This window comes from Protopterus annectens, chromosome 1.part2 (genome assembly GCF_019279795.1).
Source record: "Protopterus annectens isolate FY-2018-M chromosome 1.part2, PAN1.0, whole genome shotgun sequence".
Taxonomy (NCBI): Eukaryota; Metazoa; Chordata; order Ceratodontiformes; family Protopteridae; genus Protopterus; species Protopterus annectens.
Window position 1 is genome coordinate 921709897 of NC_056727.1, and position 22391 is coordinate 921732287.

The window sequence follows — 22391 nt, forward strand, 5'->3', positions numbered from 1 at the left end:
AAATCTTTGGCTTTAATAGTTCCAAAGTGTGTTGTTGACATTTTAACATGTGGAACTGTCAGTTGAGTACTCTAACAGCTAAGGTTGTAGAGGTGTATACTTTTTTATTCCATCTGTCCAGAGCTCTGGAATCCTTGTTAGAAGGAATAGGATTCTTTGCAGAAGTAGCCTTAGCTCCTTTGGGTCCCTGTGTAATGACCTCTAGATCTGCAGCAGAATTTCTGTACAGGTGTTTGTGAGAATCTAGTACTCTGTAATACCTGTCAGGTTTATGGGAGCAGTGGGAGGGCATCAAGAGATAAGCTGGATTCAGGGAATACATCATCCACCACCTCTAAGATTGGGGGGATGGCCAAGGGTCTGTGCTGGGGCAGGTCTAGAAACTCTCTTAGTCTTTTCTTAGTCTGACGGAAGTCCTGGGATTCCTAGTGGAAATGTTCCCTGAGGGTGTGAAGGGTTTGCCCAAATGAAAGATCTTATGGTGGGGAGACAGACTGAATGGATTCCTCTGCATCTGAGTCCTCATAAGCAGTCGGAGGTTGTTGTTCCCCTTCAAAATCTGAATAATCAGATTCCTCAGAATCCTGTTCTGTCAGTATTTCAGAAGAAGGGTCTCTTTTCCTTTTAGAAGTTGTGGCCTGACTACCCCTGATAAGGGAGATAAGATCCTCTACCATTTTAAGCATTTGAGTTTAGGGTGGTGCGGTAGGAGAAAGATGGTGGCAAGAGGTAGATTTCCTAGGAGTAGCCTTGCTTGTAGGCCTAAGAGTATCCATCGGTCTGAGAGAAACGGTAGTTGGATGAGAAGACGTCATTTTTTGTCTAGATTCAGTAGTGCGAAAAACCTCCTCAGAAGCCAGTGCCTGCTTCGCGGCTTTGGACCAACTGAGGCAGAGACAACCAGAGGCTCGGAAGACGAATCAGATTTCTGCGGCATACTGGACTCTGAAAGGGTCTCAGTAGAGGCCTGTGAAAGTATCGGATCGGGCATCAAGGGCTGCGAAAGTGCCTCACTGAGTTCTGGAGAAGTGATGACCTGCTTAGCGGTAGAGTCGTCGTAAGACTTAGCCTTGTGTGGTCTGTCTCTATCTTTACATTTTTTCGGAATGTCAACAGACTGTTGGCTGACGGACATCATTTCGGAATGTGAAGACAAAAGACAAAAATATCTGGCTACAATAAGAGCTATAGGACAAATTGTTCTCGTGTCAAAGAGGGCACAGAAATGTCAACGGGGGACATTGTGGTCTGGGCCTAAACAAGTGACAGTATGAATGGAAGTCTCGGTGTGGGATTTGCTTTCCACAGCCGAGACAATTGTTAACTTTTTTGGATATTGGTTAGTGCAAGAAAAAGGGATCCCCAACGGGGTACTTTAGAAGTTTTCAGCTGTAATTCAAAACTCTGGTAGTGACTTACCCGCACACTTATAAACTGATTCTGCTACGGGCTACACGGCAAGAAAGACTGATGTAATGGCATCGGCTGCCTTGTTTTATAGCACTGACGACCTGACTCAGTCAGCAAGCGACAGCAGCCGATGCAGAAAAACACTGACTCTGGTATTCAGGCCGGCCGAGGACTACCACAGCAGGGATAACCCACAGGCGATGATTGCAACAGTGAAACACAAAAAACATCAGCAGAATGGTCTGAACCATGACCATTTGGAACTTTGTCTTCTTCACAAATTGGTTCAGTATGCCTAGATCCACAATGGGTCTCAGGTCCCTAATTTTCTTTGGCACTAAAAGAATCTTGAGTAAGTTCCAATTTTCTTTTGGTCTGTTGGGCCCTCCTGGATGACTCTTTTTTTCTAGCAGGTTTTGTAATTTCTTGAGCTGCTGCTTCCCTCTGACTGGGTGGGACATCTGGGAGCCTTTTTCTTTTGGATAAGGGAATCTGGGAAAATTGTATGCAATAACCTGTGGATATGAATTTTAGCACCCAAGAATCTTTTGTTATTCATGCCTAGGCATCTTGGTGCAAAGACAAGCTCCCCTTGACTACCACCACAGGTGGGCAGTCGGACAACTTTTCAGGAATGCTGAAAAGGTTTATCCAAATAGGAATCTCAGAAATCCTGGCTCTGCAGGCTTCATCAGCCAAGAGGACGGTTTCTTCCATTTGAACTCCCCCCATCTGCCTGTTGGGGGGAGATATCCTCCCGTGACTCCTGGAAAGAACCCTGGGATTTACGGAACTTATCTTCTTGCCTCCTGTTTGATTCCTGGAAAAGGTTAGTTGAGGGGTAGAAGACCATAACTCTACGGCAGACAGGGTCTTTCCATCCTGTTTACTCTGGGAACCCACAGCCCATGATGTACCCTCCACAGCATGGGAAATTAGTCTCATGGATGCATTAAAGATAGAGAACAGAGTGGCCAGCTGTGAAGAAGACTTCTTGTAGTCCTCCAAAGACATGGACTCGGAGAGGGATTTGGAAAATTCCATACTCAAATCCTGCTGCAATCTTATGAAATGTGCCAAGTAATTCAGAGATTGCAAGACAAAATCACTGAGGCAAAAACGTGCTTTCCAAATCTGTCCAAATACCTGGACTCTCTGTCAGGGGAATGGACACAGAGGCTCTGCTCTGCAAGCTCCTTATTTATGGCTGCTGCCACAACCATAGCATCAAAAGGAACTCCCTTGATCCAGTGTGGCCTGTCCTTGGGAGGGCAAGAAATTTATCAGGATAATGGGGGATGACTTCTACAGTATCCAGTTCCTTCTATGCACGACGAAGATCTTCCCCTCGACGAAGCTGTAGAATTCTTCAACTTAACTTTCCTTAGAATGTTAAACAGGATAGCCCCACTCCAGCAAAAGAGAGTTAAAAGTAACCATACCATCTGGATTACCAAATCCACAAAGCAAGTTAGGACCTCAAAGGACAAGGCATGGAGATCATGGCTAAAAAATACAAATCCTGCTGACCTCACTCTATATAAACAGCTACGCAACCAAGCTAAATGCCTAGTAATCAGGGACAAAAAAGAATATTACCAAACTCTTCAAAACCAACATAAACAAAATGCAAAGAAGTTTTGGAGTGCAATCGATTCCCTACTTTACCCAGGTTCAAGGAATAATCCCTGTCTCAACCCAGACAATACACCCACTAAAATTGCATCACTCTTTAACTCATATTTTATTGACACCAAAGACACGCTCACTTCCACCTTCCCACAAACTGACCCCAGCACAACAGATCCAACACTGCCATACTCTTCAAATACCTCTCAACCTAGTCTCTCCTTCTCACCCATGCCAACTTCCACTATAAAAAAACTACATAAGCTCAAACTTGTACTAATGCACGTGAAAACCTACCTGCTGAATTCCTAAAGATATCTGCAAGCTCCACTGCTACCCCATTAGTATAGTTCTTAATGGATCGATTCAGGAGTCCCAGGTACCACAAATCTGGAAGAATGCATACATTCTTCCTCTACACAAAGGTGGTAAAAACTGCAACATCTCCAACTTCCGACCCATTGTGATTCTCTCTCCCATTTCTAAAATTTTAGAAAAATGCATCCATACTCAGCTTCTACAGTACCTAGTTCAAATCTAAATCCTCTCACCCACCCAGCATGGCTTCAGTCCTGGACACAGTACTACTACAGCTCTCATTTCCTTCATGGACACAGTAAACCAGGCCTGTGACACAGGCAACATTGTCTCTGCACTCTTCCTCGATCTCTCTAAAGCCTTTGATACTATTTCCCAATCACTTCTCACCAAACTCTCTAACTTGGGCATTTTACCCCCCCACATTAACCTGGTTTTCTAGCTATCTCTCAAACAGGCAACAATCTACCAAGTGGCAACATTCCTTCTCGCCATTTCTTTACACAACCACAGGCATTCCCCAGGGATCCATTCTTGGCCCCTTGTTATTTAACATATTCATCAACGACTATCACACTTCTCTTACTCAAAGTACTGTCATCCCATATGTAAATGATTCTACCATCATCTGCACTGCCAAGTCCTTATCCGAACTTCAAAAACTCACCCAAGATGCCTTCACATCCACCAAATCTTGGATGTCCAACAACCACCTCACTCTAAACACCAATAAAATAAACCTCCTAATATTCACACCTAAAAACTACCCTCCTCCATAAAAATAACTTCACTATCCAGGCCAAAAACAACACCACAATAGATGTTGTACCAAGTACAAAACTGCTAGGTGTTATAATAGATGAAAATCTTACATTCGACCTCCACATTCACAACCACCTCAGAAAAACACACCACAAATTAGGCATGCTCTACAGACATAAATATTTCCTTACCCATAAAACAAAACTTTCACTTGCCACATCTTTCCTGCTATCATCTCTGTTGTACAGTACATCTATCCTTACTAATATCCAGCCCTCTCTTAAATCCAAGCTCAACACATGCTATAACAAAATTGCTAAATTCGTAACAAATGCTAAATTCTCAGACCACCACTGTAAATCACTGCAACAACTTAGCTGGCTTGAACTACCACACCATTTCAACTACTTACAATTAACTACTGCTCATAGACTAATATACAAACCTTCAGATTGCCCTTCTCTCTCATTTATACTGACTTTGTACCATCCTAACAGAGGTCTCAGATCTGAAAACAAGCTACAGCTCAAAGTCACTACGCCAAATCTTCCACCTGGAGAATTGCATTATTCTTTTACTGTTTCTAAGCTATGGAACTCTCTTCCATCACCAATCAGAATCACCAGTAATCCTGTTCTCTTTAAGAAGTCCCTTAAACAACATCTTACTTCTCTTTGGTACTACTCTTGTGCTAAATCTACTCACCCTAAAACCCTACTCGTTCCATTATAACTCCATATCCCACTAACTTCTTGTACTTCCTCTTAAATCTGCTAACTTACTCATATTTAAAACTTTACAGATCAATATTTTAACATCCTACACATAAGAATTCCCTCACTCACTTCTGCAAAAACACTATATAATACCTACTTGGAATACCTGAACATAGTATAATGATCAAATTGCTATATCTGTCCTATCCTTTTCCTATAAACTGTATAACACCATGTATATGTAAAAATCCAGTGTGTCTGGATTAACTGGTGTTTAGAATTCACTGCATACTCTTCTTTGTTTGCAAATACTATAATGTAAATAATCAGTTATGCTATTGTTTGTAAATACCACAATACTCAGTTGTGTGTTATCTAAAACTAGTAATCTCATTACATGTAAACTACTGCATTGCTTTGTTAATTTTCATGTTATTCTTTTTATGCTTGCTGTTCAATCCTTGTGGAACTTTTCTCCCCGGGCCTCCACTGAAAATGGCTCTCCTGGCCCAGTGGACCTTCCCGGTAAACACATGCAAATAAATAAATAATAATAAATAATCTATAAGCTGATCTGCTGGGTGAGTCACCCAAGATGTAGATGGGCCAGACCCAAAAGAAAAAATGGCAGCACCTGCAGGTACGGCAATTGCATGGCTCCAAAAGTCCAAATTGCACAGGGAGCCAGCAAACTGTAGTGTTCAATATTTATTAACTTAAATGGCTAAATAGCCTCATAACATAAAAAAGGAAACAGAAACAGACCGGTTTCGGCTATACAAAGTACATAGCCTTCATCAGTGTGATAAAGAACAATGATACAATTGCTTCCTTTTATAATTTGACCTATGAGTGGGTCTTCGGCTAATTGGTCAACCACAAATACTCATTAAGCCCTGGTGGGAATAAACCTCCCAACTTTATAATCCATTTCTTTTCTTTATTATTTAATATTTGGTGCCATCCAACTTTGTTGGTCCTGTTGCCAATAATTCTATCAATCACCATAAACCTGAAAAGTGCATTCTTGTGTCCCAGTGAGTGTTTGTATAGAGAATTAGTGGTTTTCTTTATTGTCATGTCATTATAGTGTTCTGATATCCTCAGTCTGGGGGGTTGAGAGGTCTGTCCTACATAAAATGCAGAACAGGTGCATGCGGCAAGGTAGATCACCCAATCTGTACCTCGGTTAGCAAAAAATGAGATGTCAAACACATTGCCAGTATTTTTGCTCGTGAACTGTTTAGATTTCATAACTTTTCCACAATGGGTACAGTGGCCACAGGGGATGCAACCCCTAAGTAAATCACCCGTTAAGGTTGTTTGTGTTGGATCATCCTTAGTCCTGAGGACATGCTTACAGTGGCTGAAGTGTGATCCTAAATTTCTACTTCTTCTAAAGGAAAAGTAACATCTCTCCTGAAGGAAATCCAAAAGTTTTTTATCCGCTAGAAGGATATTCCAATGCCTTCAGACACCATTTAACAACACGTCAGTGTTTCTTCCATAAGTGGTAACTAAGCGAATCATAGATTCATTAGCTGGTTTCTTCTCCATGTATCTCAGAAGCTCTCTCCTATCAAGTGTAGCCACGCAATTCCTGGCATTATAGATATTTCCCATTTTATAACCCCTATCCTTAAATCTGATGGTAAGGTCCTCCTTATATTGTCTGTAAGTGGCATTGTGTGAGCATATACACTTCATCCATAGGAACTGTGATTTAGGAATGTTCCTGCAGATGTGCGGTGGATGGAAGCTGGAGGCATGAAGAAGAGAGTTATATTGAGGGTATTTGCGGTAAACCTCAGATTCCAAGGTATGATCATTATTCCTGGTAATTAGAACATCCAAAAACGTGATCCTATTGAGGTCATAATTAACTGTAAAATGTATGCCCCATTTATTTTTGTTGAGGTATCCCACAAATTCCATAAGATATTCTACATCTGATCTCCATACTAGCCAGCAATCATCTAGATATCGTCTCCAGATGTCAATCTCCTCTAAGTAAATATTATGTGAGTTGTCATAAATTGTTACTCTAGATGGGCCATAAAGAGGTCAGCATAAATAAGGGCAAAAGAAGCCCCCATGGCCGTGTCCTGGACCTGCAGATAACATTTATTTTGGAAATAGAATACGTTCTTGGTTAGAACGTGCTCCGCAAGGCAGATCAAAAAGGTATTAAACCCTGGTTGATACATTTCTGACTTGTAAAGCCAATATTCCAATGCTACAGGAATGATGCTGGAAGCATTTAGTTGTTTAGGGGCTGAAAATGCACCAGATAATGTTCATATATATAATTCACACAATTTTAGTCCAAATGAAATCAAAAGGCCTGGTCTCCAAATGAAAATATTTTCGGCACTAGAAAAAAAATATATAGTGTGTCAGTTTTCTCAACCCCATAGAACGCCTATCCTTAATTTGTATTGTTCAACAGTCCACTACATGTACCAAATAAACAATAACCAATAAACAAATAAACAATAACCACCAATACTGTAAATTACATATATCATAGCAAAAAGATATTCTTGCACAGGACATTATCTTTTTTTGTAGATTGCTAGATTTAAGGTTATACGTTCAGTCAACATCTACCCGCGGTGGTGGTGCTGTGATAGCGTTGTCGCCTCACAGTAAGACGCTGTCCGATTCGATTCTCAGCTAGAGCATCTTCTGCGTGGAGAAATGCGTGAATGGGCGTACCTTCGTTGAAGGTTGTGCATCAGGGCTGGTAACTCGGCAAGTAAAAATAAACTACCAATCATTAGCGGACCGGAGTTCTGCTGTGGCGACCCCTAACCGGGAAAAGCCGAAAGACTCAACAGCTTTCAGTCAACATCTAATCCTGATTGTCAGGATGTATTTAAATATCATAAATCCCATTTTACACCCCCAATGCATCACAATGTTCATATGTTCCAGACTTCCACTCTCAAAGATTTACACTTTCATTCTAGGGAATTCCGAGCTAAATCTAATAATCTCTCAAAGATTGAAATTCAGGCCATATGGGAATTGCAGAGTGATCATGATCTGGTTATACTACCTGTTGACAAAGGTGGGGCGGTGGTAGTTATGGACTGGACACAATACAATATGGAAGCTGGCAGACAACTAAATGATGGGCAATACTATACATGCATGCCATTGAACCCAACATTTAGGTTTAAGAAACAAATAGACCATTTTTTGGTATCTGCCAAGGATAAAGGGATTATTACTGATACTACTCTTTACCATCTGACAGTGTCTGATCCAATGAGGCAGTACATCTACTTTCTCCTTAAAATACACAAGGATCTTCATCAACCACCAGGTAGGCCCATTGTTTCAGGCAGGGGCTCTATCACTGAGCCACTCTCGCAATTCCTTACAAAATAGCTACAACCACTATTGAAATGGGTTCGGTCGCGAATACAAGACACCATGGAATTTCTACAAGTGATCTCTGAGATAAAGTTGGAACCGGATTGGCTATTGTGTACTTTGGATGTCTCCGCACTATAAACCAACATTCCTCACTGGGCAGGTTTGGAAGCACAGGAATATTGGCTTTACAAGTCAGAAATGTAACAACCAGGATTTGATACCTTTTTGATCTGCCTTGCAGAACACATTCTAACCAAGAATGTATTCTATTACAAAAATAAATGTTATCTGCAGGTCCAGGGCACGGCCATGGGGGCTTCTTTTGCCCCTATTTATGCTGACCTCTTTATGGCCCATCTAGAGGTACAACTAATTTATGACAACTCACATAATATTTACTTAGAGGATATTGACATCTGGAGACGATATCTAGATGATTGCTGGCTAGTATGGAGATCAGATGTAGAATATCTTATGGAATTTGTGGGGTACCTCAACGAAAATAAATGGGGTATACATTTTACAGTTAATTATGACATCAATAGGATCACGTTTTGGATATCCTAATTACCACGAATAATGATCATACCTTGGAATATGAGGTTTACCGCAAATACCCTCAATATAACTCTCTTCTTCATGCCTCCAGCTTCCATCCACCGCACACCTGCAGGAATATTCCTAAATCACAGTTCCTGCAGATTAAGTGTATATGCTCACACAATGCCACTTACGAACAATATAAGGAGGACCTTGCCATCAGATTTAAGGATAGGGGTTATAAAATGGGAAATATCTATAATGCCAGGAAATGAGTGGCTACACTTGACAGGAGAGAGCTTCTGAGATACAGGGAGAAGAAACCAGCTAGTGAATCTATGATTCGCTTAGTTACCACTTATGGAAGAAACACTGATGTGTTGTTAAATAGTGTCCGAAGGCATTGGAATATCCTTCTAGCAGATAAACTTTCGGATTTCCTTCAGGAGAGATGTTACTTTTCCTTTAGAAGAGGTAGAAATTTAGGATCACACATCAGCCACTATAAACATGCTCTCAGGACTAAGGATGATCCAACACAAACAACCTTAATGGGTGATTTACTTAGGGGTTGTGTCCCCTGTGGCCACTGTACCCAGTGTGGAAAAGTTATGAAATCTAAACAGTTCACGAGCAAAAATACTGGCAATGTGTTTGACATTTCATTTTTTTGCTAGCTGCGGTACAGACTGGGTGATCTACCTTGCCACATGCACCTGTTCTGCATTTTATGTAGAACATATCTCTCGACCCCTCAGACTGAGGATATCAAAACACTATCGTGACATGAGAACAAAGAAAATCACTAATGCACTATACAAACACTCACTGGGACACAAGAACGCACTTTTCAGGTTAATGGTGATTGAGAGCATTATTGGCAACAGGACCAACAAAGTTGGATGGCACCAAATATTAAATAATAAAGAAAAGAAATGGATTATAAAGTTGAGAGGCTTATTCCCACCAGGGCTTAATGAGCATTTGTGATTGACCAATTAGCCGAAGACTCACTCACAGGTCAAATTATAAAAGGAAACAACTGTATCATTGTTCTTTATCACACTGATGAAGGCTATGTACTTTGTATAGCCGAAACCGGTCTGTTTCTGTTTCCTTTTTTATGTTATGAGGCTATTTAGCCATTTAAGTTAATAAATATTGAACGCTACAGTTTGCTGGCTCCCTGGTATTTCCCAGACCCAAAAGACTCAAAAGCTTCCAGAAATACTACCTCCTTTTGGGAGTGGCTATCAGAGGACCAACCACCTTTTTGCTTGAGAATTTCTAGGATGTCTCTGGAGATGTCATCATATCTCTCAACCTCTTAGAGCATGAAATCTGGACAAAGCTACAAATAACGTGGGGACAAAGGACCAAAAATAGGGACATGTTTTAAATATTGCTCTTACAAACTTAGAAAGTTAATAGAATAACAGGTTTTGCATTCTCATGAATTTTCTGAAGGATATGAAGTCTGTAAATTATGTCTGCCATTATTTTCTGATTTCAGTCCTCAAAGATTTCCCAGTGATTTGCCAAAAAACTACAATTTTATGAGCAATGGTCCAAAAATATTATTCAGAAATCTGGACATTCTGCAAACATCTGGACAGCTGAGAGCTGTGGATGTCATCCAGTAGAGATCTGGGGGGGGGGGCATCCCCTTCACAGAAGTCCATGTCTTTGTTGACAGACTCCTGGGGGGAGTCTATGTGTTTCCTCTTACACATTCTCTTTCTGGGAACCTCCTCAGTGGGATGACTGGACAGGTATCCAAAGAAAAGGGCAAGTCCTCAAGGGAGACTGTCTAGATATTTGATGGGGCAGAATGCCCCCGTGAAATAGGCCTGAGAGGATCAGAGTTCGGACACGAAGGAGGCAGGGCTGTAGGATTCAAAGAGGAGAGAGAGAAGTTTAATCTCTTGGATGACAGAAGACCCTCTCCACCACCTCAAAAGCAGAATGACCAAGAGATGCCATAGCTGGTCACACCGGAGCCATAGCTACCAATGCCGCCATGCCCAGACCCTACCAGGACCTGTGCCTAGAAGGGAAAGTTGGTCCCGAGCTGTCCAACACTGAAGATCTAAGGGGCAGGGACAGCTCCGACAAACTCAGAGTGGATCCCAGCCCCCCCGACCCAGCACTAAAGATTCAGCTCCAAGACTCGTCCTGATCCAAAGGAATTGGTGCCGAACAAGTCAAGGAAGCAGTCAGCGTCAAAGATCTAGCTGTCTTCAGATCCTAAGTCGACACTCTTATGTCTCTCAAATCCAAGGGTTCCAAAATCACCAGTCAGATCAGAGCAGGAAAAATCGCAACACAGGAAGTACAAGGCTGGCTCACGGATCTGATGGGAGATGGAGCCAGGATAACCCTCATCTGAATTTGACCACTGAGGAACTTCTTAATTATCCTATCCACTTCAGCTTCTGAAAGGCTCCAGGAGGACCTGATGGAGGAAGTGGTGAACTGGGGCTGAGACATTCTCCTTGAAGTCTCCTGAAGTAAAGAAGAATGGAGCTGAGGAGAAACAGGCTCTACAGAGAACCCTGGGGACTGGGTTCTTGGAGACTTAGAGAAGTTGTCGGATCCAAGGATGTGGGATCCAACTGTTTTCGGTTCGATCCAAAGAGGTCGGATCCGATTTCTTTTGAATTTTTGGAGGAGGCTCCGAAGACACAGTAGACTTAGGAGAGCAGGTTAGAGTCCACTTTTGTTATTCTTTCGCCTCCGAAGAAGCTTTAGATGACGTTGTGGAGGTTTGAGCCCCTGGAACAGAAGAAGAAGGTGACAGCAAGCCCTTTAAAATTAACTTCTTCTGATGGTCGCTAAGAGTCCTGGAATTACAAGCTGCACAAATGAAGCAGTCCACATTTAAGTGTGAAGCTCTTATGCATTGACACACTTCCTGTGGGCATCAGAGGCAGGGATCTTGTGCCAACAGGAAGTGCATTTATTAAAACCCGTTGGTTTTTCAGAATGTCTGAAGACAAAGGAAAAGGGGAGAAAATTAAAGTCGTTTTATTTTAACAGACTACCAGCAATGGTAGAAAAAACAGAGAGAGAGAGAGAGAGAAAACAAAAAGGCAGAAAAGTACCAAAAATGGTAGCAACAGCTACCTTAAGGTAGAACAGAAAGTGAAACTACCACAAAGAAACACTCCAAAAACTAGGTAAGAGAGGTGGGTGATGCAGAAAAATAAGAAGTTATGTACTCACCATAACGTTCCATCTGAGTAGGTAAACTTCATTTGGCAGCAACCTATGGGTCTTCGGATCCATATCGGATCCGAGCCGGCAGTTTCCAACAGCAGAGATCCGAGCTCCAAGCTCCTCCCCTTACCCATAATCCCCTGCCAACCCTACCTGACCTCAGATCAAGTTTGCCTAATGCAAGACCTGCACCAACTAGCCAGCCTATGGTCTGACCTCGATACAATCAGATGACAAAATAGTAATATAAACATCCGACGGTCAGGGGGAAGGAGGGGGGGACAGCTGCTGCCAAATTAAGTTTACCTACTCAGATGGAACGTTATGGTGAGTACATAATTTCTTAATCTGAAGTAGTTAACTTCATTTGGGCATCAACCTATGGGACAGAGTCCCCAGCTACCTAAATCTTGGGAGGTACTCATGGAAGGATGTTCCAGAGCACTGCAGAGCCAAAGGATGCTCTCCCTCTGGAGACCAGGTCCAACTTATAATGATTTATAAAGGTATGAGATGAAGCCCAAGTGGCTGCCGAACAAATTTCATCCAATGAGACTCTAGAATGAAATGCAGCAGATGTGGAAATTGATCTAGTAGAATGGGCGTGGACTCCCTGGGGTGCGGGCCGGCCGGAAATTTCATATGCTAGTAGAATACACTGTGAAATCCACCTGGACAGTGTGACTTTTGAAACTGATTTTCCAAAATTAGATTTAGCAAAGGAAATAGATAGCTGGCCTGATTGCCTATGACCAGCTGTTCTGTGTAAATAGAAACGTAGTTGTCTATGAACATCCAATGAGTGCAACTTGTATTCGCCTTTGTTTTGGTAATTGGGAAAAAAAACAGGTAAATTAATAGTTTGATTGATATTTGACTCGGAAGCAATCTTAGGAAGAAAAGAGGGACTGGTCCTGAGGGATACTCTACCTTTGTGAAAGGTCAAATACGGTGGCTTGGCGGAAAGGGCTTGTAGCTCAGAAACCCTTCTGGCCGAAGTGATAGCGACGAGAAATGCTGTTTTCCAGGATAATAGTTTAAGATCCCCTGAAGCTGCAGGCTCAATGGGAGGAGCTGTCAAAGCCTGGAGCACAAGCACTAAATCCCAAGGAGGGACTACATCCTTCACCGGGGGTCTTAGTAGGAAGGTACCCTTCAAAAAGGCCTTACACAATATGGTTGAGATCAAAGGGCCTAGGTCACTCCCCACATGATAATGCGAAATTGCTGCCAGCTGAACTCTGACCGTGGACGAGCTGGCTGCTTGGTAAAAAAATCCTGACAAAAAGTCTAACACCGCAGGCAACGGAGCCGTAAAGGGGTCTAAGTTTTGTTGCTCTGCCCAAATAGAAAACCATTTCCATTTGCTATCATAAAGCCTTCTAGTAGACGGCTTGTGGGCCGCCACTAAGATAGCTTTGACCGGGGAAGAGATACCGGGAGTCCTAGCTAGGAGTGGAACTGGAGCAACCAAGCCGTGAGCTTCAGATCGTCCAGATTTGGGGTCGGGAGGTCTAACGGGTGCGAGATCAGATACGGAATGGGATCCAGAATCTAGGGAGGATTCCTTAGATGAGACCATAGATAAGGGAACCAAGCCTGACGAGGCCAGAATGGGGCAATGAGGATTATTCTGCTCCCCAGCCGTCTGGCTTTCTGTAAGAACTTCAGCATTAGAGGAAGAGGAGGGTAAGCATAGAGGAGACCGGGCGGCCAAGCATGTACCAGAGCGTCTCGAGGGGATTCCCCGGGTGGGGGAATTAGAGCGAAGTAGTCGTTTCATTCCATGTTTGAGGGAGAAGCGAAAAGATCGCAACAAGGTTGTCCCCATTTGGAGAATATTTGTTTCGCTACTTCAGGATTCAGAGACCACTTGTACAGCGAGACAATCGTGCGGCTCAGTTTGTCCGCAACGATGTTGGACAGTCCCAGAATGTGCGTCGCTATGAGAAAGCGGTTGGTGGAGATCGCCCATTCCCACACTCTCATGGCCTCTCGGCAAAGTGGATAGGACCTGATTCCACCTTGTTTGTTGATACACCAGACTACCGACATGTTGTCCGTCTGTACTGCAATAGTACCAACGGGAAGAAGGCTCTGGAGTGCTTGCAACACCAACAGCACCGCCCTCATTTCTAGGACACTGATATGCAGCAAGGTCTCCGTGTGGTTCCACGTGCCTTGGACTGTCCTGCCTAGACAATGCCCCACCATCCAAGGTGAGAGGCGTCCGTGGTCACTGTGGTTAGGGGATGGGGCATAGCAAAGGGCTGACCTTTGAGCAGGTCCGGGGACTGGAGCCACCACAGAAGGGCCTTCCTGCAAACCCTGCTGAGGCGAATGGGATGGTTCAGAGAGTAATGCAGGAAGGACCATTGGACTTGGACGGTCCACTGCAAGACCCTCATGTTCAAACGCGCCATGGGCAGCAAGTTGATGGCAGCCGCCATCGACCCTAGGGCCCTCAGGACCAACGCTGCTGAAGGAGCTGGGGATTGAAGAATGGCCCGCACATGGAGTCTCAAAGTTTGAAGCTGGTCTGAAGTCAAGAGGGCTAGGAGTTGGCTTGTATCCAATCTGGCCCCGATGAAGTCTATGATTTGTGTCGGCAGAAGGGAAGATTTTTCTACATTGACTGTGATCCCCAGCCGGGGCGCTAGACGAAGGAAAGAGTCCCTGGCCACGCAGAGTAGATGCCTTGTGGGGGCGGTCAGGAGCCAGTCGTCCAGGTAGGGGAAGACCTGAGTCTCAGGTGGGCCGCTATCACTGACAAAACATTGGTAAACACCCTGGGGGCTGTGGTGAGACCAAAGGGAAGGACCCTGAATTGGTAATGGCTGGCTCCTAGCCGGAAACGAAGGAACCTCCTGGAGCATCTGTCCATCAAGATGTGGTAGTACGCATCCTTGAGGTCTATACAGCACATCCAGTCGTTCTCCTGCAAGAGGAGGAGAATGGATTGAAGTGTGACCATCTGGAACTTTTCCTTGGTTACTGACAGGTTCAAGAGGGATAGATCGAGGATTGGCCTTAAGTCCCCCGTCTTTTTGGCACCAAGAAGAACCTGGAGTAAAAGCCCAATCTGAACTGGTCTGGGGGGATGTGCTGAATGGCTCTTTTTTCTAGCAGCTGCTGGACTTTTGCAGCCACGGCCTCCCTCCGATCGGGGGGAGGGGGCATCGGGGAGGAATCTGGGATTGTGAGGGGGATGAAGAAATGGGATTTGGTAACCTCTGGATATGATATGAAGCACCCAGCGATCTGTCGTGATGGACTCCCAAGCTGCCAGGTGCCTCGAAAAACACCCCCGACTGCCTCCAGAGTGGAGCAGTCGGGTAACCCCTCAGGGTTGCTACAAAGGCCGATCAGAGAACGATTCTCTGGACCCAAAACTCCTCTGACCCCCTCTGTCCCTAGGGCGGCATCCACCCTGTCCTCCTCTGCCTCAGAAGGGCTGGGTGTCCGGAGCGTCACGGGACTGTTGCGACTTCCAGAACCACATCTTCTTCTGTCCCTTTTGATTCTTGGAGAAAGACCTCTGGGGAGCAGAGAAGTGGACTCCAACAGACGTCTTCCCGTCCTTCTCGCTCTGGACTAACGTTTCGCGTACGGTTTTGCCAAAGAGGGCAGAACCATCGAATGGGGCATTAGCGAAAGACGCCTTAAAGGGTTCCACGAAATCACAGTGTCGGAGCCACGCCTGTCACCTCATGACGATGCCCACTCTGCTAGCTCTAGCGGCTCCTTCCGCAGCATGGGATAGTAGCCGCATAGAGGTATTAGAAATCGACCGAAGAGTGGCCATACGGGCAGAATACACCTGCTTGTCCTCCGCCGAAATGGACTCCGGGGGCGACCCAGCGTACTCTTTAATAAGGTCTCGCTGGAGCCGTATGACATGTGCCATGTAGTTCAGTGACATTACCGAGAAGGTAGATGAACTGAAGACTCGCTTCCCAAGACGGTCCATCACCCGAGACTCCTTGCTAAGAGGATGGACCGAGGGACTTTCTTAAGCCAGTTCCCTCTTGGTGGCTGCCACCACCAACATGGCATTTACCGGGGATTCCTTACTCCAGTGCACTCTGTCGGAGGGGGGACTGAGTATCCTATCAGGTCTCTTCGGGACAGTCTCCACAGTGTCCAGCTCCTTCCACGCCCTGGTAATGATCAGGTCTACCAGGGGGTCTGCTGGAGGGGACACCCAAGAGGTAGACGGGCCTGCTTCAAACACCTCCAGGAACACAGATTTGTCCGAGGTAGGCTTTGGGGTGGGCCACCCTCACCTTATCCTGAGCATCTCCATGATGTCTCCGAAGGAGACGTCTTCGGGGGTGACCTTGGGGAGCCTTCCCCTTCCTCCAAATCTGTGTCCTCGGTTAAGGACTCAGGGGAGTCCAAGTGCCTCCTTTTGCACTTGCGCTTGTGAGGGACCTCCTCCGGGGGGCTGTCCGAGGAGGCCTCACCAGGCTCATCATGTCCCAACAAGGGAACTACCTGGGACGTTAGAGCAAGCTGTCCCTGGGGCCGGGTGATGGAAGCCGAAGCCAACTGAGAGGGAGTGTGGGGCAGAGCCGTAGCTGTGGCCGGGGGCCTGGAATCCCTCAACAGAGCCCTCTCCACCACGTCAAAAGCCGAAGGAAAGCTGCTCTCTCTGGGATCCGAGAGCAAACCCTCCCTTGGATCCGACGAGCGGATTGGGGCCGGCGCCGATGCTATCGGATCCGACGGGCCAGTATGCTCCGACCTGACGGAGCCGAAGGCAGAATGACACCCTTGGATCCGAAGCTCAGCTCTCGGCTCCAAGAGCTCGGATCCACCAAAAAGGGTCCCGACAGACTCGAGGGCGCTGTTGGCGCCAAAGTACCCCGATACTACCAGCGCCAACACACCCCCAGGTCCAACGCCGCTCGGCTCCGAGGACTCCAAACCCGGGAAGCGGGTTGGAGAAGGAGCGATTGGGGCGAAAAAAGGGGTCGAGCTCCCCCCCGGAGGGGGGGGGGGAGGAGGCAAGAGCACTCCCATCTGCAGTTGGGCCTGGAGGAATCTTCTCATCATCCAGTCCAAATCTACATCCGTTAGGCTTTTAGTAGACCTAGAGGAGGCCACCGAGGCGGGACGGGAATGCCGCCTCGATGACCTTGAGGGAGATCGGGCCTCCTCTGGCCCCGGTAAGAAGCAAGGTGACCGGAGCCGAGAAGGAGAAGGCTCCGAGGTCTTGGAGGGAGAAGCCCGCTTAGCTGGCAGGGCCGATGTAGAGGCCTCGGCCCGCCGCTTGTGGTGCTTCTCCCTGCGCTTCTCTTTTCTGGCTTCCCTAACCTCCTGGCCCGAGGTGGGAGGTTGAGTCCCGGCCAGGGGAAGGGAAGCAGTCATGGGTACTGCCGCAGCTGCGGCAGGCGCCATGGGGGGACCGGAGGTCGGAGCCGAGTCCGGGGGCAGAAGTCCCGCCAGAATCAACTTCGACCTCCAGTCCTTAAGTGCCCTGGGGTTGAACGCCACGCAAATAGCACATCCAGAGGAGAGGTGTTCAACCCCAAGGCACAACACGCACCAAGTGTGGCCATCCGCTGGGGATAGCTTATGGCCACACTCGGTACATTTAGAAAAAAATGTCTTTGGGGCCTCAGACATTACTGGAAAGAAAGACACACACACTAGGCCCCAACCACACACACACACACACACACACACACACACACACACACACACACACACACACACACACACACACACACACACGCCCTAACGCTCTAACGAGGGAGGGGGAGGAATTAAGCTAAAATTAAATCTGAAGAGAAAAACTTTAAGGGGAAGCTAAACACACACGCAACACTCTTTTATAACAGAAAATGTAAAGAAAAGATCAAAATTTTCTCTCAAGTCTTGACTAACGCCTGGAACTCAAGGATCAAGCTGCTGGCTTCAACCGCGGCAAACTAGATCTGAGGTCAGGTAGGGTTGGCAGGGGATTATGGGTAAGGGGAGGAGCTCGGATCTCTGCTGTTGGAAACTGCCGGCTCGGATCCGATATGTTTATGAAAACTGAGAAAAGAGACCCTGAGTGTTCACTTTAGATTACTTCCATTTTGAAAATTATTACAATGACATAAAACATGGGGGGGTATCAGGATATTCAGGAAGACATCACCCAAACAAAGTGGAAGATTATTATTCCTCTGCACTAACAACTGCTGAGAATCCCATATGGGACACTGCATTCAGCTTTGAAAACACCATCTGTGCAACCATACTTGTCTCATATACCTCTTGAAGAAAGGGTGGAAGTCATGTACAAGTGCTATATTATAACAAAATCAATAAAGTTTATAAAGGATTTATCTTTTAGGAAAAGGACCATCGCACAATCAAACATACACAATGTGAATAAATAGGAACCGTAACTTAAGATTGAATATAGAAAAGCATTTTTTCAATTCAGCGGCTGTGGCTGGATTCATGGAGCAGTCTCTCTCAAGTGAGGAATTCAATAACAGAAGGTGAATAAGTTGCACTTATTGGTTATTCTGTGAGAAAAAAATAGCTGAATACATGTTAAAACTGGGGGTCTTAGTAAGAAGGCTTCCTTAGGAAAGGCTTTACAGAGCTTGTGTGAAGCTAGTAAGCACTCCTGAAAGCCAACATGGAAACTGGAGATAGCAGTCAAGTGGACTTTAATTGTGGAAAAACTAGCACCCAAATCAAAGAAGAAGGCAAAAAAATGTAGAATGTTTGAAACTGGGACCGAAAATGGGTCAATGTTCTGTGGGCAAGCCCAGGTTATAAATCTCTTCCATTAAATGAAATAAATCCTACCGGTAGAATCTTTTTGAGAAGTCATTATTATCCTAACTACCTTCAGAGAGTGGGAATTGTCACTGACCATCTGTGCAAATGAAGAAACTAAGCAACTAGTTTCAGACTGTGTATGTCCGGGTGAGGTTTCACTGAGGGATGTGAAATCAGACCCTGAGCCAGATCCAAGCGCCAAGGAGGCTCCTCAAGATGAGGCCTTAGAAAGGGAAACCATAGCTGTCTGGGACAGAAGGGGGCTATGAGGATGACAGTTGCCTTGTACCTTATTGCTTTCTGCAGGAATCTGAGTATTAAGGATAGAAGTGGATAAGTGTATAGAAGCCTAGGGGGACCCTTGCTGTGACACAGGGCTCCACTGTGACTGTCCCAGAGGGGGGGAATCATGACGTTGGCATATAGTAGTGTAGAGGGTGGCAAACTGATCACAGCAAGAACTGTTTCAGCGACTGAATATCTGTCTGGCTATTGCTGGACTGAGGGAGCACTTATGCGGCATGAGAAGATCTCTGCTAAGCCTATCCACAAGGCAAGTCCGCACTCCTGGGATATGTGTTGCTACAAGAAAGCAGTGCAAGGCTATTGCTCACTGCCAAATTTCCACTGCTTCCCTATGTAAAGGATAAGCTCTGATTCCTCCTTGCTTGCTGATGTATCAAACTACTGTCATACTGCTGTCTGGATAGATATCACACCCTGTGGAAGGTAGTCATGAAGCTCGTGGGATACCAGGAGGACTGCCCTCAACTCCAAGACATTTCCAGGAATACTGGCTTCATTGTCTGCCCATTAAACCATTCTCCCTTCGTAATGGCCCCAACCAAGGAAAGATGCACTCATGCTTACTGTCGCTACTGGAGAGGGAGGAAGGAAAGAACTGCCTGAGTGTACCACTGGAGATTGTAACCACCACTTCTGGTGCTTTCTGTATGAATCTGTAAAGACGACAATTTCAAAGACAGGATGTAGGAGCTGTGACCATTGTGTTTGTCAAAGCCCATGCACGATCCTCAAGTGGAAATGAGCAAGGTATACCATTAGGATCAATGATGCCATCAGTCCTAACACTCAGAACTAAGTCTGCTGGACAAGAGAGGCTGAGAAGTAGAGAATGGATGCTGAATGCATGGTCAGAAGTCTGTCTAGTGGAAGTGAAATTATAGACAAGAGTGGTGTCTCTATGACACCATATAAAGGTGAATTTCTGAGCTGGTTGAAAGTTGGACTTCTGTGGCCTCACTGAAATTCCAAGGTATTGGCAAAGTTTGAAAAAGCAGCCCTTGATTTCTAGAAAAGACTCTACCAAGGGGGCAGACAAGAGCTAGTCATCTACGTATGAGAAACCTTTTTATCCCAAAAGCCATAGAGGAGCTGCTACAACAGCCATACATTTGGTGAACACCCTGGAGGCTGTGGTGAGGCCAAATGGTAAGATTCTGAATCGATAATTACTGCCTCCTAGTCACAAGTGTGGGAATCTCTTAGATTTTTTTGCAATCTTGATGTGTAGTAAGTGTCTTGGCAATCCAGGAAGCATACCCATTCATCAACTGCACCATGATCATTATGAATGGGGTCTTCCGTACATACTTGCTTAGGATGCTGTGGTCCAGAATAGGCATTAGTTCCTGAATTTTCTTTGGGATCAAAAACAACCTGGAATAAAATCCTGACCCTCTCTGGTCTAGTGGGATCTCTTGGATGTCTCTTTTGGCAAGAAGAGAAACTCTTTTTCTGCAGTTTGTGCCTGACTGGGTGCAATGTCTGTCAGCAGACTGCTGGACTGGGGAGGTGTTATGAAAAATGCAAAGGAATAACCTCTAGACATTATCCCTCATACCAATTTGTCTTATGTGATAGCCTGCCATACTGCTGGGTAGAGGGAGAGACATCTCACCAGCAAACAGTCGATGTTCTGCTTGCAGTTAAACAACTACTACTATTCCAAGGGTGCTGTTAATAATATTCAAAGTACTTGTATAATCCAGTTAATAAGGTCTTTGGGCACATGTGAACCAAATGATGTGCAGACCACACATGTTGAGCACAGTTCATCTGTATGTTTTAACACCCACAAATTACTACAAATGTTTTAACTTTATGAATTAATCGCCAGACCCCAACAATATAACACACACAAGATTGGCCAGTAGTGTTTTCTGTAAAAATGAGTAAGTGTTAACTGTGAAACTAAAGAACCTAAGTGAGCTAAGATTTCCCCAACAAGTATTTGTATTCTTACTGAAGAAATTTAACAATTTGAACTTACTATCGTCTATGTAATCGACTACAAAATTTCGGCAGACACTGTTCCTCGTAACTTTGCACAAACGTATGTTTCTCCATTACTGTGTCAAACAGCAGGTGTCTGTACTGTACCAGAATAATAATCTGCACAAGAAAAATAAATACATTCTATGAACAGATCTAAAACAAACACACACATTTTATTTTTCATTTTTGTTAGTTATCTTGTATGATGTATCAGGAATCATCATGCACTGTTATACAGCATAACTTTTGCAGATACCTGGCAAAAAGGGAACAAAGCATTTTCTGTTTTCAACAATCCATTTCATATCACCTTACTAAAATATTTTAAATAAATACATTCAGTGATTTAGGGCTGTTTTATTAATGTTTTCTATTTCTACAAGGATGATTTCAGGCAGCTAATATTCATTTTGGAAACAATTTCGCACTCTTCAAGAAAAATCTTGATGATTGGATGGGAACTAGGAAATTCACCCCAGGGATCACTTCTGTGGCTCTGCTCGACAGGGGCACAGGAAAATAATTTTCTTGGGTGGCAAAAGCCAGGGTACCTTTTTGGCTAGGCTTATATAGGCCCAAGGGCTAATAGCCTAGTACCTACCTATGAACCTATGAAAGAATTGTTACAATAACATATGAACACAGCAATAAAATCAAGGAGCAACCAGTAAGCATTTCCACTACATAGCATCATGGCATTGCCCTCTACTAAATTTCATACACCAGAGAAAATGTTTATGGAGGAACAACAATACATTTTTGATGACAAGCATTAAAAATATAAAGACCTGTGTCCACTCCGTTTTGACCCTGATACTACACAATTAATGCACATTTAATAGTTACTACCTGACAGGAGCGGAGTATCAGGAATTGTGGAGTATTTCTAGAATGCTCAGTTCTTTAAGTGGCTGTTTATTCCATGACAACAGGTCATTAATTCAGCAAAGGATATTTATATGATTAAATGTAACTGTTTTAGGTTAATAATATTTTAATAAAGACATCCGGTGTGAACTGAAGTAAGTCAGTTGCTACTAGTCAAACTGTGGCATTATATTATCCCTCATTTTTATGCATGTGTTCATGTAACTCAGTTGGGTACTTTTCCGTTATTGGAGTAACACATGGGCTTCCACCCAGTCGGGCTATCCCGGTAAAGAAATGTAAAAATAAAATAATGTTTCTAAAACCTAGCCAAACTATCAATTTATGATGTGCTGATGAGATCAGTAAAAGAAAAACTGAAACACGCATCCATTTGGCTTTATTGGCCTGCCCCTAATTCTGGACAAATCTAGACTGAACGTTAACGTCTACTTAAATGTT

The 22391-nt window shown here is 44.5% G+C and overlaps 1 protein-coding gene across 1 annotated transcript in view; it reads right to left on the reverse strand.

Annotated features, from left to right (window-relative positions):
- Nucleotides 1-22391, reverse strand: part of LOC122792422 (nuclear RNA export factor 1-like) — a 1378427-nt gene that overhangs the window by 1190268 nt on the left and 165768 nt on the right. The window contains exon 2 of the mRNA XM_044060210.1: nt 21058-21179. Within this exon, the coding sequence (XP_043916145.1) occupies nt 21058-21134 (77 nt within the window). The 5' untranslated portion in view covers nt 21135-21179. The remainder of the gene's footprint in view (nt 1-21057; nt 21180-22391) is intronic.